The sequence below is a fragment of the Triticum aestivum genome, chromosome 4D (genome assembly GCF_018294505.1).
Source record: "Triticum aestivum cultivar Chinese Spring chromosome 4D, IWGSC CS RefSeq v2.1, whole genome shotgun sequence".
NCBI lineage: Eukaryota > Viridiplantae > Streptophyta > Magnoliopsida > Poales > Poaceae > Triticum > Triticum aestivum.
The window spans coordinates 481,682,582-481,694,549 of NC_057805.1; the positions used below are offsets into that span (position 1 = coordinate 481,682,582).

The 11,968-nt window shown below is 49.8% G+C and overlaps 1 protein-coding gene across 1 annotated transcript; it reads left to right on the forward strand.

Moving 5' to 3' along the window:
* Window positions 1–9,922: 9,922 nt before the first annotated feature.
* On the forward strand, window positions 9,923–11,563 carry LOC123098824 (heavy metal-associated isoprenylated plant protein 39). The gene is made up of 3 exons (XM_044520900.1): window positions 9,923–10,242; window positions 10,526–10,601; window positions 10,730–11,563. Exons 1-3 carry the CDS (start codon window positions 10,231–10,233, stop codon window positions 11,299–11,301), a joined length of 660 nt encoding a protein of 219 aa, XP_044376835.1. The 5' UTR covers window positions 9,923–10,230; the 3' UTR covers window positions 11,302–11,563.
* The last annotated feature ends 405 nt before the right edge of the window (window positions 11,564–11,968 follow it).

Here is an 11,968-nt window from a genome sequence, read left to right on the forward strand (position 1 = left end):
TGAAGCAAAGAGGGTGTGCAGCGCCTCTTTATCGGGCCGCGTCGCGACGTAGCTCCGATGGAGTCCGTCTGCGGTTGTCGGCTCGGGTGTGACTAGGTTTGTCACGTCCGAATAGGTAGCCATCATCACGTGTCGAGGAACGTCCTCGCGATCCGTAAATCGATCGGGTATATCCTGCTCTACTATCCAGGGTTTGCCGGAGGTCGTATGTATGACCCCGAACTGTTTTGTCTCTGTTTTTTCATGGCGGCTGGACGGGCTGCTGTTCGGCTTGAGTTACCGCTCTATCCCGACCACGAGGTGGTTGGTCCGCCGCACTGTCCTGACCGCGTAGTGTTCGGTCGGCCGCATTACGCGAGGGAAGTGTGGGCTCTAGAGCCTCTTCATCGAACTGAGGTAGCAACCTTCGCTTTGGGTAACTCTTGGCTGGGCATCTGAGGCCGTATTCTTCGGCTGCCAGAATGTCAGTCCACCTGTCGACGAGCAGATTTTGGTCAGCTTGAAGCTGTTGCTGCTTCTTTTCCAGGCTCCTTGCGGTGGCTATTAACTGGCGCTTGAAGCGCTCCTGCTCAAGAGGTTCCTCAGGCACGATGAAATCTTCGTTGCCAAGGCTTTCCTCATCCTCAGAGAGCGGATGATAACTACCGTCCTCCGAGTCATTGGGCCTGGCCTGTTCGTCGGGGCTAGCTTGCCCGTTTTCTTGCTCCTCCTGTTCGGATGTTACCTCAGCAAGGTCTGCATTGTTTTCGGCGTCATCCGGAGTATTATTTTCTCCGGTGCCAACATTGCTGTCTCTTGAACGACGTGATTTTAAGTGGCGCCAAGGGCACCGGCGTTTTTGCTGTGTCTCAGGAGGTTTATTCTCAACTGGATTTTATTTGTCATCGTCATTGGTTGTTTTGGGTGTGTCCACCATGCACACATCGTACGAAGAGGTGGCCGTCCAGCGTCCAGTGAATGGCGGACTTTGATTTTGCTCCTCATCAGCATCGTCGTCCATACCGTCGATGTCTTCGGAGTCATAATCAAGCGTGTCGGTTAAATCCTCGACTGTGGCTATGAAGTGGGTGGCGGGTGGGAAGCAAGATTCTCCATCATCGGCCTCCAGTTCGAACCGAACATATTTAGGCTGTGAGTCCCCCGCCAAGGACAGGTTCTTTAATGAGCTTAGCACATCGCCCAAGGGCGAGTGCTGGAAGATGTCTGCGGCGCTGAACTCGAAGATCGATAAACGATCAAGTTCTGCATCCGCGGAATCACATGGTTCGGAACTTACACCCAGAGACGACTCCGGGGTTCCGGTGACACAAATACTGTGTGAGGTTAAGTCCATATGCGGCTCTAACGCCGGGGAATCTGTGGCCTCCGTGGTGGGGTTGAACCTCCAATCCTTGGATGGCGCAGTGTGCTCTGGATCTAAGGCCAGAGTAGTTACAGGAGCTATCTCCTGAACGCGGTCTGATGACAAATTTAGGTCATGTTCATCGAGGTGATCAGGAGGGGCCGCCGCGGTCTCGAATCCGACGAAGATCAAATCTCCGCGGACGTCCGCGACGTAGTTCAAGCTCCCAAATCTGACCTGATGGCCAGGGGCGTAGCTAACGATCTGCTCCAGATGGTCAAACGAGTTGGCCCGCAGTACGAAGCCGCCGAATACGAAGATCTGTCCGGGGGGAAGGTTTCTCCTTGGACAACGTCATTGTTGACGATTGAAGGGGCCATCGAACCTCCTGAGGACGGCACAGTGGAACTCTCAATGAAAGCACCAATGTCGGTGTCAAAACCGGCGGATCTCGAGTAGGGGGTTCGGGCCCTCTCTATGGAGGTAATACCCTACTTCCTGCTTGATTGATCTTGATGAATATGAGTATTACAAGAGTTGATCTACCACGAGATCGTAATGGCTAAACCCTAGAAGTCTAGCCTGTATGACTATGATGATGAGTCTCTCTCCTCCGGACTAAGTCCTCCGGTTTATATAGACACCGAGAGGATCTAGGGTTACACAGGGTCGGTTACAAAGAAAGGAATCTACATATTTGATCGCCAAGCTTGCCTACGCCAAGGTGAGTCCTATCCGGACACAGGTGCAGTCTTCGGTCTTCGTATCTTCACAGCCCATCAGTCCGGCCCATGGCTAACAGGCCGGACGCCCGAGGACCCCTTAGTCCAGGACTCCATCAATCCATTTATTCTCGATGGCTTGCCGATCATCTGGCAAGTCAACCAAAGTCCACACTTTGTTCTCATACATGGATCCCATCTCAGATTTCATGGCCTCAAGCCAGTTCGCGGAATCTAGGCTCATGATCGCTTCCTCATAGTTCGAAGGTTCGTCATGGTCAAGTAACATGACCTCCATAACAGGATTACCGTACCACTCTGGTGCGGATCTCACTCTGGTTGACCTACGAGGTTCGGTAGTAACTTGATCTGAAGTTACATGATCATCATCATTAGCTTCCTCACTAATTGGTGTAGGAGTCGCAGGAACAGATTTCTGTGATGAACTACTTTCCAATAAGGGAGCAGGTACAGTTACCTCATCAAGTTCTACTTTCCTCCCACTCACTTTTTTCGAGAGAAACTCCTTCTCTAGAAAGGATCCATTCTTAGCAACGAATGTCTTGCCTTCGGATCTGTGATAGAAGGTGTACCCAACTGTCTCCTTTGGGTATCCTATGAAGACACATTTCTCCGATTTGGGTTTGAGCTTATCAGGATGAAACTTTTTCACATAAGCATCGCAACCCCAAACTTTAATAAACGACAACTTTGGTTTCTTGCCAAACCACAGTTCATATGGTGTCGTCTCAACGGATTTAGATGGTGCCCTATTTAACGTGAATGCAGTTGTCTCTAATGCATAACCCCAAAACGATAGTGGTAAATCGGTAAGAGACATCATAGATTGCACCATATCTAATAAAGTACGGTTACGATGTTCGGACACACCATTACGCTATGGTGCTCCAGGTGGCGTGAGTTGCGAAACTATTCCACATTGTTTCAAATGAAGACAAAACTCGTAACTCAAATATTCTCCTCCACGATCAGATAGTAGAAACTTTATTTTCTTGTTACGATGATTTTTCCACTTCACTCTGAAATTATATGAACTTTTCAAAATGTTTCAGACTTATGTTTCATCAAGTAGATATACCCAAATCTGCTCAAATCATCGGGAAGGTCAGAAAATAACGATACCCGCCGCGAGCCTCAACACTCATCGGATCGCATACATCAGTATGCATTATTTCCAATAAGTCAGTTGCTCGCTCCATTGTTCAGGAGAACGGAGTCTTAGTCATCTTGCCCATAAGGCATGGTTCGCAAGCATCAAGTGATTCCAAAATCCCATCAGCATGGAGTTTCTTCATGTGCTTTACACCAATATGACCTAAACGGCAGTGCCACAAATAAGTTGCACTATCATTATTAACTTTGCATCTTTTGGCTTCAATATTATGAATATGTGTATCACTATGATCGAGATCCAACAAACCATTTTCATTGGGTGTATGACCATAGAAGGTTTTATTCATGTAAACAGAACAACAATATTCTCTAACTTAAATGAATAACCGTATTGCAATAAACATGGTCAAATCATATTCATGCTCAACGCAAACACCAAATAACACTTATTTAGGTTCAACACTAATCCTGAAAGTATAGGGAGTGTGCGATGATGATCATATCAATCTTGGAACTACTTCCAACACACATCGTCACCTCGCCCTTAACTAGTTTCTGTTCATTCTGCAACTCCCGTTTCGAGTTACTACTCTTAGCAACTGAATTAGTATCAAATGCCGAGGGGTTGCTATAAACACTAGTAAAGTACACATCAATAACATGTATATCCAATATACCTTTGTTCACTTTGCCATCCTTCTTATCCGTCAAGTATCTAGGGCAATTCCACTTCCAGTGACCATTTCCTTTGCAGTAGAAGCACTTGGTTTCAGGCTTGGGTCTAGCTTTGGGCTTCTTCACGGGAGCAGCAACTTGCTTGCCGTTCTTTTTGAAGTTCCCCTTCTTTCCTTTGCCCTTTTCTTGAAACTAGTGGTCTTGTCAACCATCAACACTTGATGCTTTTCTTGATTTCTACCTTCGTCGATTTCAGCATCATGAAGAGCTTGGGAATCGTTTCCGTTATCCCTTGCATATTATAGTTCATCACGAAGTTCTAGTAACTTTGGTGATAGTGACTAGAGAACTCTCACAATCACTATCTTATCTGGAAGATTAACTCCCACTTGATTCCAGTGATTGTAGTACTCAGACATTCTGAGCACATGCTCACTAGCTGAGCTATTCTCCTCCATCTTGTAGGCAAAGTACTTGTCAAAGGTCTCATACCTTTCGACATGGGCATGAGTCTGAAATACTAATTTCAACTCTTGGGACATCTCATATGCTCCGTGGCGTTTCAAAAACGTCTTTGAAGCCCCGATTCTAAGCCGAAAAGCATGGTGCACTAAACTATCAAGTAGTCATCATATTGAGCTTGCCAAACGTTCATAACGTCTGCATTTGCTCCTGCAATCAGTCTGCCACCTAGCGGTGCATCAAGGACATAATTCTTCTGTGCAGCAATGAGGATAATCCTCAGATCACAGATCCAATCCGCATCATTGCTACTAACATCTTTCAACTTAGTTTTCTCTAGGAACAGATCAAAAATAAAACAGGGGAACTAAACGCAAGCTATTGATCTACAACATAGATATGCTAATACTACCAGCACTAAGTTCATGATAAATTAAAGTTCAATTAATCATATTACTTAAGAACTCCCACTTAGATAGACATCCCTCTAATCATCTAAGTGATCACGTGATCCATATCAACTAAACCATGTCCGATCATCACGTGAGATGGAGTAGTTTTCAATGGTGAACATCACTATGTTGATCATATCTACTATATGATTCACGCTCGACCTTTCGGTCTCAGTGTTTTGAGGCCATATCTGCATATGCTAGGCTCGTCAAGTTTAACCCGAGTATTTCTGCGTGTGCAAAACTGGCTTGCACCCGTTGTATATGAATGTAGAGCTTATCACACCCGATCATCACGTGGTGTCTCGGCACGACGAACTTTGGCAACAATGCATACTCAGGGAGAACACTTGTACCTTGAAATTTAGTGAGAGATCATCTTATAATGCTACCGTCAATCAAAGCAGAATAAGATGCATAAAAGATAAACATCACATGCAATCAATATAAGTGATATGATATGGCCATCATCATCTTGTGCCTTTGATCTCCATCTCCAAAGCACCGTCATGATCACCATTGTCACCGGCGCGACACCTTGATCTCCATCGTAGCATCGTTGTCGTCTTGCCAACTATTGCTTCTACGACTATTGCTACCGCTTAATGATAAAGTAAAGCAATTACATGGCGATTGCATTTCATACAATAGAATGACAACCATATGGCTCCTGCCAGTTGCCGATAACTCGGATACAAAACATGATCATCTCATACAATAAAATTTAGCATCATGTCTTGACCATATCACATCACAGCATGCCCTGCAAAAACAAGTTAGACGTCCTCTACTTTGTTGTTGCAAGTTTTACGTGGCTGCGGCGGGCGGAGCAAGAACCGTTCTTATCTACGCATCAAAACCACAATGATATTTCGTCAAGTTAGTGTTGTTTTAACCTTCACAAGGACCGGGCGTAGCCACAGTTGATTCAACTAAAGTTGGACAAACTGACACCCGCCAGCCACCTGTGTGCGAAGCATGTCGGTAGAACCAGTCTCGCGTAAGCGTACGTGTAATGTCGGTCCGGGCTGCTTCATCCAACAATACCGCCGAATCAAAGTATGACATGCTGGTAAGCAGTATGACTTGTATCGCCCACAACTCACTTCTGTTCTACTCGTGCATATAACATCTACGCACAAACCTGGCTCTGATACCACTGTTGGGGAACGTAGTAATTTCAAAAAAAAATCCTACGCACACGCTAGATCATGGTGATGCATAGCAACGAGAGGGGAGAGTGTTGTCTACGTACCCTCGTAGACCAAAAGCGGAAGCGTTATGACAATGCGGTTGATGTAGTCGTACGTCTTCACTATCGACCAATCCTTAGTACCGAACGTATGGCACCTCCGTGTTCAGCACACGTTCAGCTCGATGACGTCCCACGAACTCCGATCCAGCAGAGCTTCGCGGGAGAGTTCCGTCAGCACGACGACGTGATGACGGTGATGATGTTGCTACCGACGTAGGGCTTCGCCTAAGCACCGCTACGATATGATCGAGGTGTATTATGGTGGAGGGGGGCACCGCACACGGCTTGGAACAATCAACTTGTGTGTCTTGGGGTGCCCCCTGCCCCCATATATAAAGGAGGGATAGGAGGCCGGCCGGCCTCTCTAGGCGCGCGAAGCGGAGGAGGAATCCTCCTCCTACTAGGAGGAGGATTCCTCCTTTCCTAGTCCTACTAGGAGGGGAAAGGAAGGAGAGGGGAAGGAGAAGGATAGAGGGGGCGCAGCCCCTCCCCTAGTCCAATTCGGACTAGGCCCATGGGGGGCATGCGGCCAGCCCTCGTGGCTTCTCCTCTTTTTCCCTTAAAGCCCGCTGAGGGAGTCCTCGACTAAGGGGTCCTCGGGCGTCCGGCCTGTTAGCCATGGGCCGGACTGATGGGCTGTGAAGATACGAAGACCGAAGACTGCACCTGTGTCCGGATAGGACTCACCTTGGCATGGAAGGCAAGCTTGGCTATCAAATATGTAGATTCCTTTCTTTGTAACCGACCCTGTGTAACCCTAGATCCTCTCGGTGTCTATATAAACCGGAGGACTTAGTCCGGAGGAGAGAGTCTCATCATCATAGTCATACAGGCTAGACTTCTAGGGTTTAGCCATTACGATCTCGTGGTAGATCAACTCTTGTAATACTCATATTCATCAAGATCAATCAAGCAGGAAGTAGGGTATTACCTCCATAGAGAGGGCCCGAACCTGGGTAAACATCGTGTCCCCTATCTCCTGTTACAATCGACCTTAGACGCACAGTTCGGGACCCCCTACCGGAGATCCGCCGATTTTGACACCGACATTGGTGCTTTCATTGAGAGTTCCACGGTGTCGTCCTTAAGAGGTTCGATGGCCCCTTCAATCGTCAACAATGACGCTGTCCAAGGAGAAACCTTCCCCCCGGACAGATCTTCGTATTCGGCGGCTTCGCACTGCGAGCCAACTCGTTTGGCCATCTGGAGCAGATCGATAGCTACGCCCCTGGCCATCAGGTCAGATTTGGGAGCTTGAACTACGTCGCGGACGTCCGCGGAGATTTGATCTTCGTCGGATTCGAGACTGCGGCCCGAACACTTGATGGAGGCATACTAGTTGTTTAACCATCTTTGATTCAACGAGCTAGTCAAGTAGAGGCATACTAGTGACACTCTGTTTGTCTATGTATTCACACAGGTACTAAGTTTCCGGTTAATACAATTCTAGCTTGAATAATAAACATTTATCATGATATAAGGAAATATAAATAACAACTTTATTATTGCCTCTAGGGCATATTTTCTTCACCACCCTCACATGCTCCAGCCACGGCTAGAAAGGAGGTTTTACCCACTTGTACCTCAAATTGCTTCAATCGACAGTGGATCTGGCAACCCACTAGCCCGATACGGCATCCCCATGCATCCAGTACCCCGACAACAAAATCTTATAGTCGCGTTGCTTGCAACATGATAAGAGGCTACAAAAGGGCAGATCTGCCACCATGCGCCACATGCTAGAGCCACAGAACGCCGCGTCGAGGAGTCACAACCCCTCCATGCAGCCCTTGAGCACACATAGCCGCACAGGAGCGCTCTAGACACAGAGTTGAACGGCCACACTCATGGCCACGCCTATCGGACCTCCACCTCCCTTGAGCACCACGCCACACTCGTGGCCGCGCCTGTCGGACCTCCACCTCCCTTGAGCACCACGCCACACTCGTGGCCGCGCCTGTCGGACCTCCACCTCCCTTGAGCACCACGCCACCACCACCGCATCACCCACGATCTCCTCGAGCTGCCTTCGCTAGACCTCTGCCTCCTTGAGCATCGCCGCCATGCATAACCACTCTCTCATGCCGCGAGAAAGGAGCCATGCCTTGGTTGGCACTGCGTGGGCTTTTCCGGTCGGCGACAGAAAGAGGAGGAGGAAGGGGGTGGGGGACGAGGCAAGGGCTGGTAGTGTGCCTCGGTGTCGCTCGATAGCAGCACGGGAGCGGGCTCTCTATTTCGTTAAAGTTAGTGTGTGATTGACAGAGTACATGAAACAACAATGTATTCTTCAAAATTGCTCATTCCAGACCAACTTTGGTACAAGATCCAAGTTGAAATTACGAAACAAGAGAGAGCAAAAAAACTGAATGCAATATAATAATTTAGTAAAAATCTATGGTCTGACTTTTTGTGTTGGGTATCAATAGCCTACGGTTAATCCTAGTAACATCTAGGAAGGAAAGAACAACAACTTCGTTTTCTACAAAGAAGAGAAAGAGAACAACTTCTTAGCTAACAAAGGAAACTAGGACTAGGAGTGTTACTCCTCACCAATCACGGGACCAAGAGATGATTTTATATTTTTCAATTTATATTCTAGTGAAATGTGTGCTGCAAGTTTGTAACTGGTAACCCTACCTACATAAATTCGGTGGCCATAAGAAACCGTTTTCAATCAATGACAGAGAGAATATATAGTTCGTACGAAACCCTTTCATGCATCTGCACGATCAGTTTCGGTGCTTGATCGCGGCTTTAACCGATGGTTACAGGCATCTTAGTACAGCTTGTAGCTTACAAGTTCGAACTCCTTTTTTTTAATCAGACAGAACTTGGTGTGGTGTCGCCTGATTCTGATATCACGCCCAATTATTAACTGTTGAACCTAGACGAAGATGATCTTGTTGAAATAGCAGGCGAAGAGCCATTATTGATCCTTTTTAATATACTCTTTATGGTTATCATATGATAAAGAAACCAAGACAGGTGTGGCGCGTACGTCATGATCCCCGAACAAAGGACAGTGACAGCGCAAAAAGGAGTCGCTGATTGGTTCTCATCCTCAAACCACATGCATCGTTTGGGATCGCGGGAAGTTTTCAACGAAGGCAACATTACATGCATACAATACACACGCAGACGCAGCTTGGCTGGATCATGCGTGGTGCGGGGCATACACGGTCCGGAACCGGCCGAACGTACTAGTACTAGCTAGAACAGCTCGAATCATACGTTGGAATCACCTCGGAATCCGCAAAAACGAGACGGCCCGAATCGTCCCGTCCCGCTAGCTTCCAGCCGGAGGAGGAGCGCGCGCGCGCGCACAAGGCAGACACGAACCGGCCGGCCGGCGCGCACAGCACCGGGAATCGACCTCTCAGGGGAGATAAAGCGAGCGTGACGGGTCACCGGTCGGTCACGCACAGCCCACGACGCACGCGCGCGCGCGCACTCGACGCGTGACAAGTCGAGTTGGTTTCGTCTCGGAGGAATTCATCCGCGAATCAGAATCAATCAGAGGACGCCGGACCGGCGGCGGCAACGGAGGAGGCAAGCTAGCCAGCGCGCGGTGATGGGGGAAACCAGATCGGAACGGGCGGTCGGGGCACACGGCCGCGTGGGGCGGACGCGGGCTGCCAGATCGGAGCGGGCAGCACAGCGGCAGCGCGGCATTCCCGCCCGATCGCCTCGACCCACCGTGTACTGTGCGCACTGTGCGCGCGGCTGGCCAGTGGCCGCACACCAAACCAAAAGGCGGGGAGACGTACGAGGGCCGCCGGTGAGGAAGAGAGAGAGACACATCCACGTCAGACAGATATAGATAGATACAGTAGAGGGCACTGGGCTGCGCTTCGCACCAACGCTACCTCGGCTAGCTAGCCACCAAAGCTCCCGCCCGCCCGCCTCTCCTCTCCTCGCCGCTAGTCTCTATTTAGGACCACCCGCGATCGCCAATTCCCTTTGCCTCTTGTGTGCTGCCGCTGCAGTTGCGTGACACGCTCGCCTAACCTCCGCACCCCGTCGGGCCTCTTTCCCATCCGTCCTCCGCTGCCGTGGCTGTACCGCACTGCCGCGCTCGCCGTTCCCACACACCCTCACTAGCCACTCCCATTATTCCCACCTGTCCCAGTTGATCTTCCGATCGCCTGCCCGTTCACCTTCTCTCTGCGAGCAGCCCAGGCCGGAGGCATGTCGGCCAAGGTGAGCAAGAAACGCTCCTTCTGCTTGTAATGTTCATGGATTGATTCTGAAATTCCGATCCTGATTCCATATGCGTCCACATGCATGTTCTTTGCTCGAGGTTCTCTTCTCCATGGGGGATCTTGCTTTAGAATCCTTCCCGGGAACGCTTTTCTCTTTTTACTCTGCACCTGCACTTTGTTCTGGCGTCGGTCATACAGTGCCTGCATCCAAACGCCTTCCTCTGCTTCGGACTGTAAACTAACTGTGGCTTGCCGATGCTGGCGTGTTTGCTCTGCTGCAGAAGATCGTGGTGAAGCTGGAGCTGCATGACAACAAGGACAAGCAGAAGGCCATGAAGGCCGTCTCCGTGCTCGTCGGTACGTACCCCGCACCGCTCTGCTCTCTTCTGTTCTGCTAGATCCATCAGTCAAAGACCACCGATCGAATGACTGACTGACGCCGACGGCTCTGCTCTGCTCTGTTCTACATCGTTTTATTTCGCTAGGCATCGACGCCATATCCATGGACCTGGCGTCGCGCAAGATGACGGTGATCGGCACGGTGGACCCGGTGGACGTGGTGAGCAAGCTGCGCAAGGGTTGGGCGGCCTACATCGAGTCCGTCGGCCCGGCCAAGGAGCCCGAGAAGAAGGAGGAGAAGAAGGAGGAGGCCAAGAAGGAGGGCGGCGACGCCAAGAAGGAAGGCGGCGACGGCGGCGACGGCAAGAAGGACGGCGATGGGAAGAAGGACGGCGACGGGAAGAAGGACGGCGAGAAGAAGGAGGAGGGCGACGGCAAGAAGGACGGCGACGGGAAGAAGGACGGCGACAAGAAAGAGGAGGGCGACGGCAAGAAGGACGACCAGAAGAAGCCCGCCGCCGTGGCCCCGCTGCCGTTCCCGCACCACATGCCGCTGCCGCACCACATGCCGCCGCCCTACATGTTCAACGCCGACTACATGATGAACCAGTACCGGCCGGCGCCGCCGGCCTACCCGCCGCCGTACGTGCCGCCGCAGCACTACTACGTGCGGAACATGAGCATGGAGGAGAACCCAAACTCGTGCGTCATCTGCTAAGTCAAAGTCGATCCCTCGATCGCTCGCGTACGTACGTTCCGTGGGGCGACCATGCATGCATCTGTGTATAGTAGTATTTTCTCGATCGTTTTTACGAGACCAGCAAAGTTTGCAAGATGAAACTGTACAACTAGTAGTAGTCTACTATAGCACTACGTACGTACATACGTACATTTGTAATGTGGAAATTGCGATGCTACGTACTGCCGGCCTGCCCTAGTACATGTACATACCACAGCTACATCATCTTTCCTTTCAACAACAGAGAACAAAAGTAGAGAGAGGAAAGAGTGGGTTTAGAGAGAGAGAGAGAGAGCAGTGTGCGGTGCATGATGGGTGGTGATGCAGCATGTGGCTGCTGTTCAAACTTTGCTTTCTAGAAAAAGGGAAATTGAGGCGCAATAATACGGCTATTTTTGGCATTTTCTCTTGCAATTGTAGCCAGGCGCATCTTGCATGTGCAACGCCGTTGTACAGAATACTGTGTATATATGGACCAGGAGAATCAGCAGCCGTTGGAACGATCTCCCGCCCGTACAGTTCCAGTTGGTGAGAATCGGAATTATGCTCACCCTGACCAGACCCCCAGCTGGACGCATCGCACTTATTTTGGTCTGTGTTCGTTGTTTGATCAACGCATGCATGCATATCTCACAAAAAAAAACGC

Bases quoted from the DNA above. Each gene is read 5' to 3' on its own strand.
- LOC123098824 (XM_044520900.1), top strand. The intron at 10,602-10,729 runs GTACGTACCCCG...TTATTTCGCTAG, and splicing joins GGCCGTCTCCGTGCTCGTCG to GCATCGACGCCATATCCATG.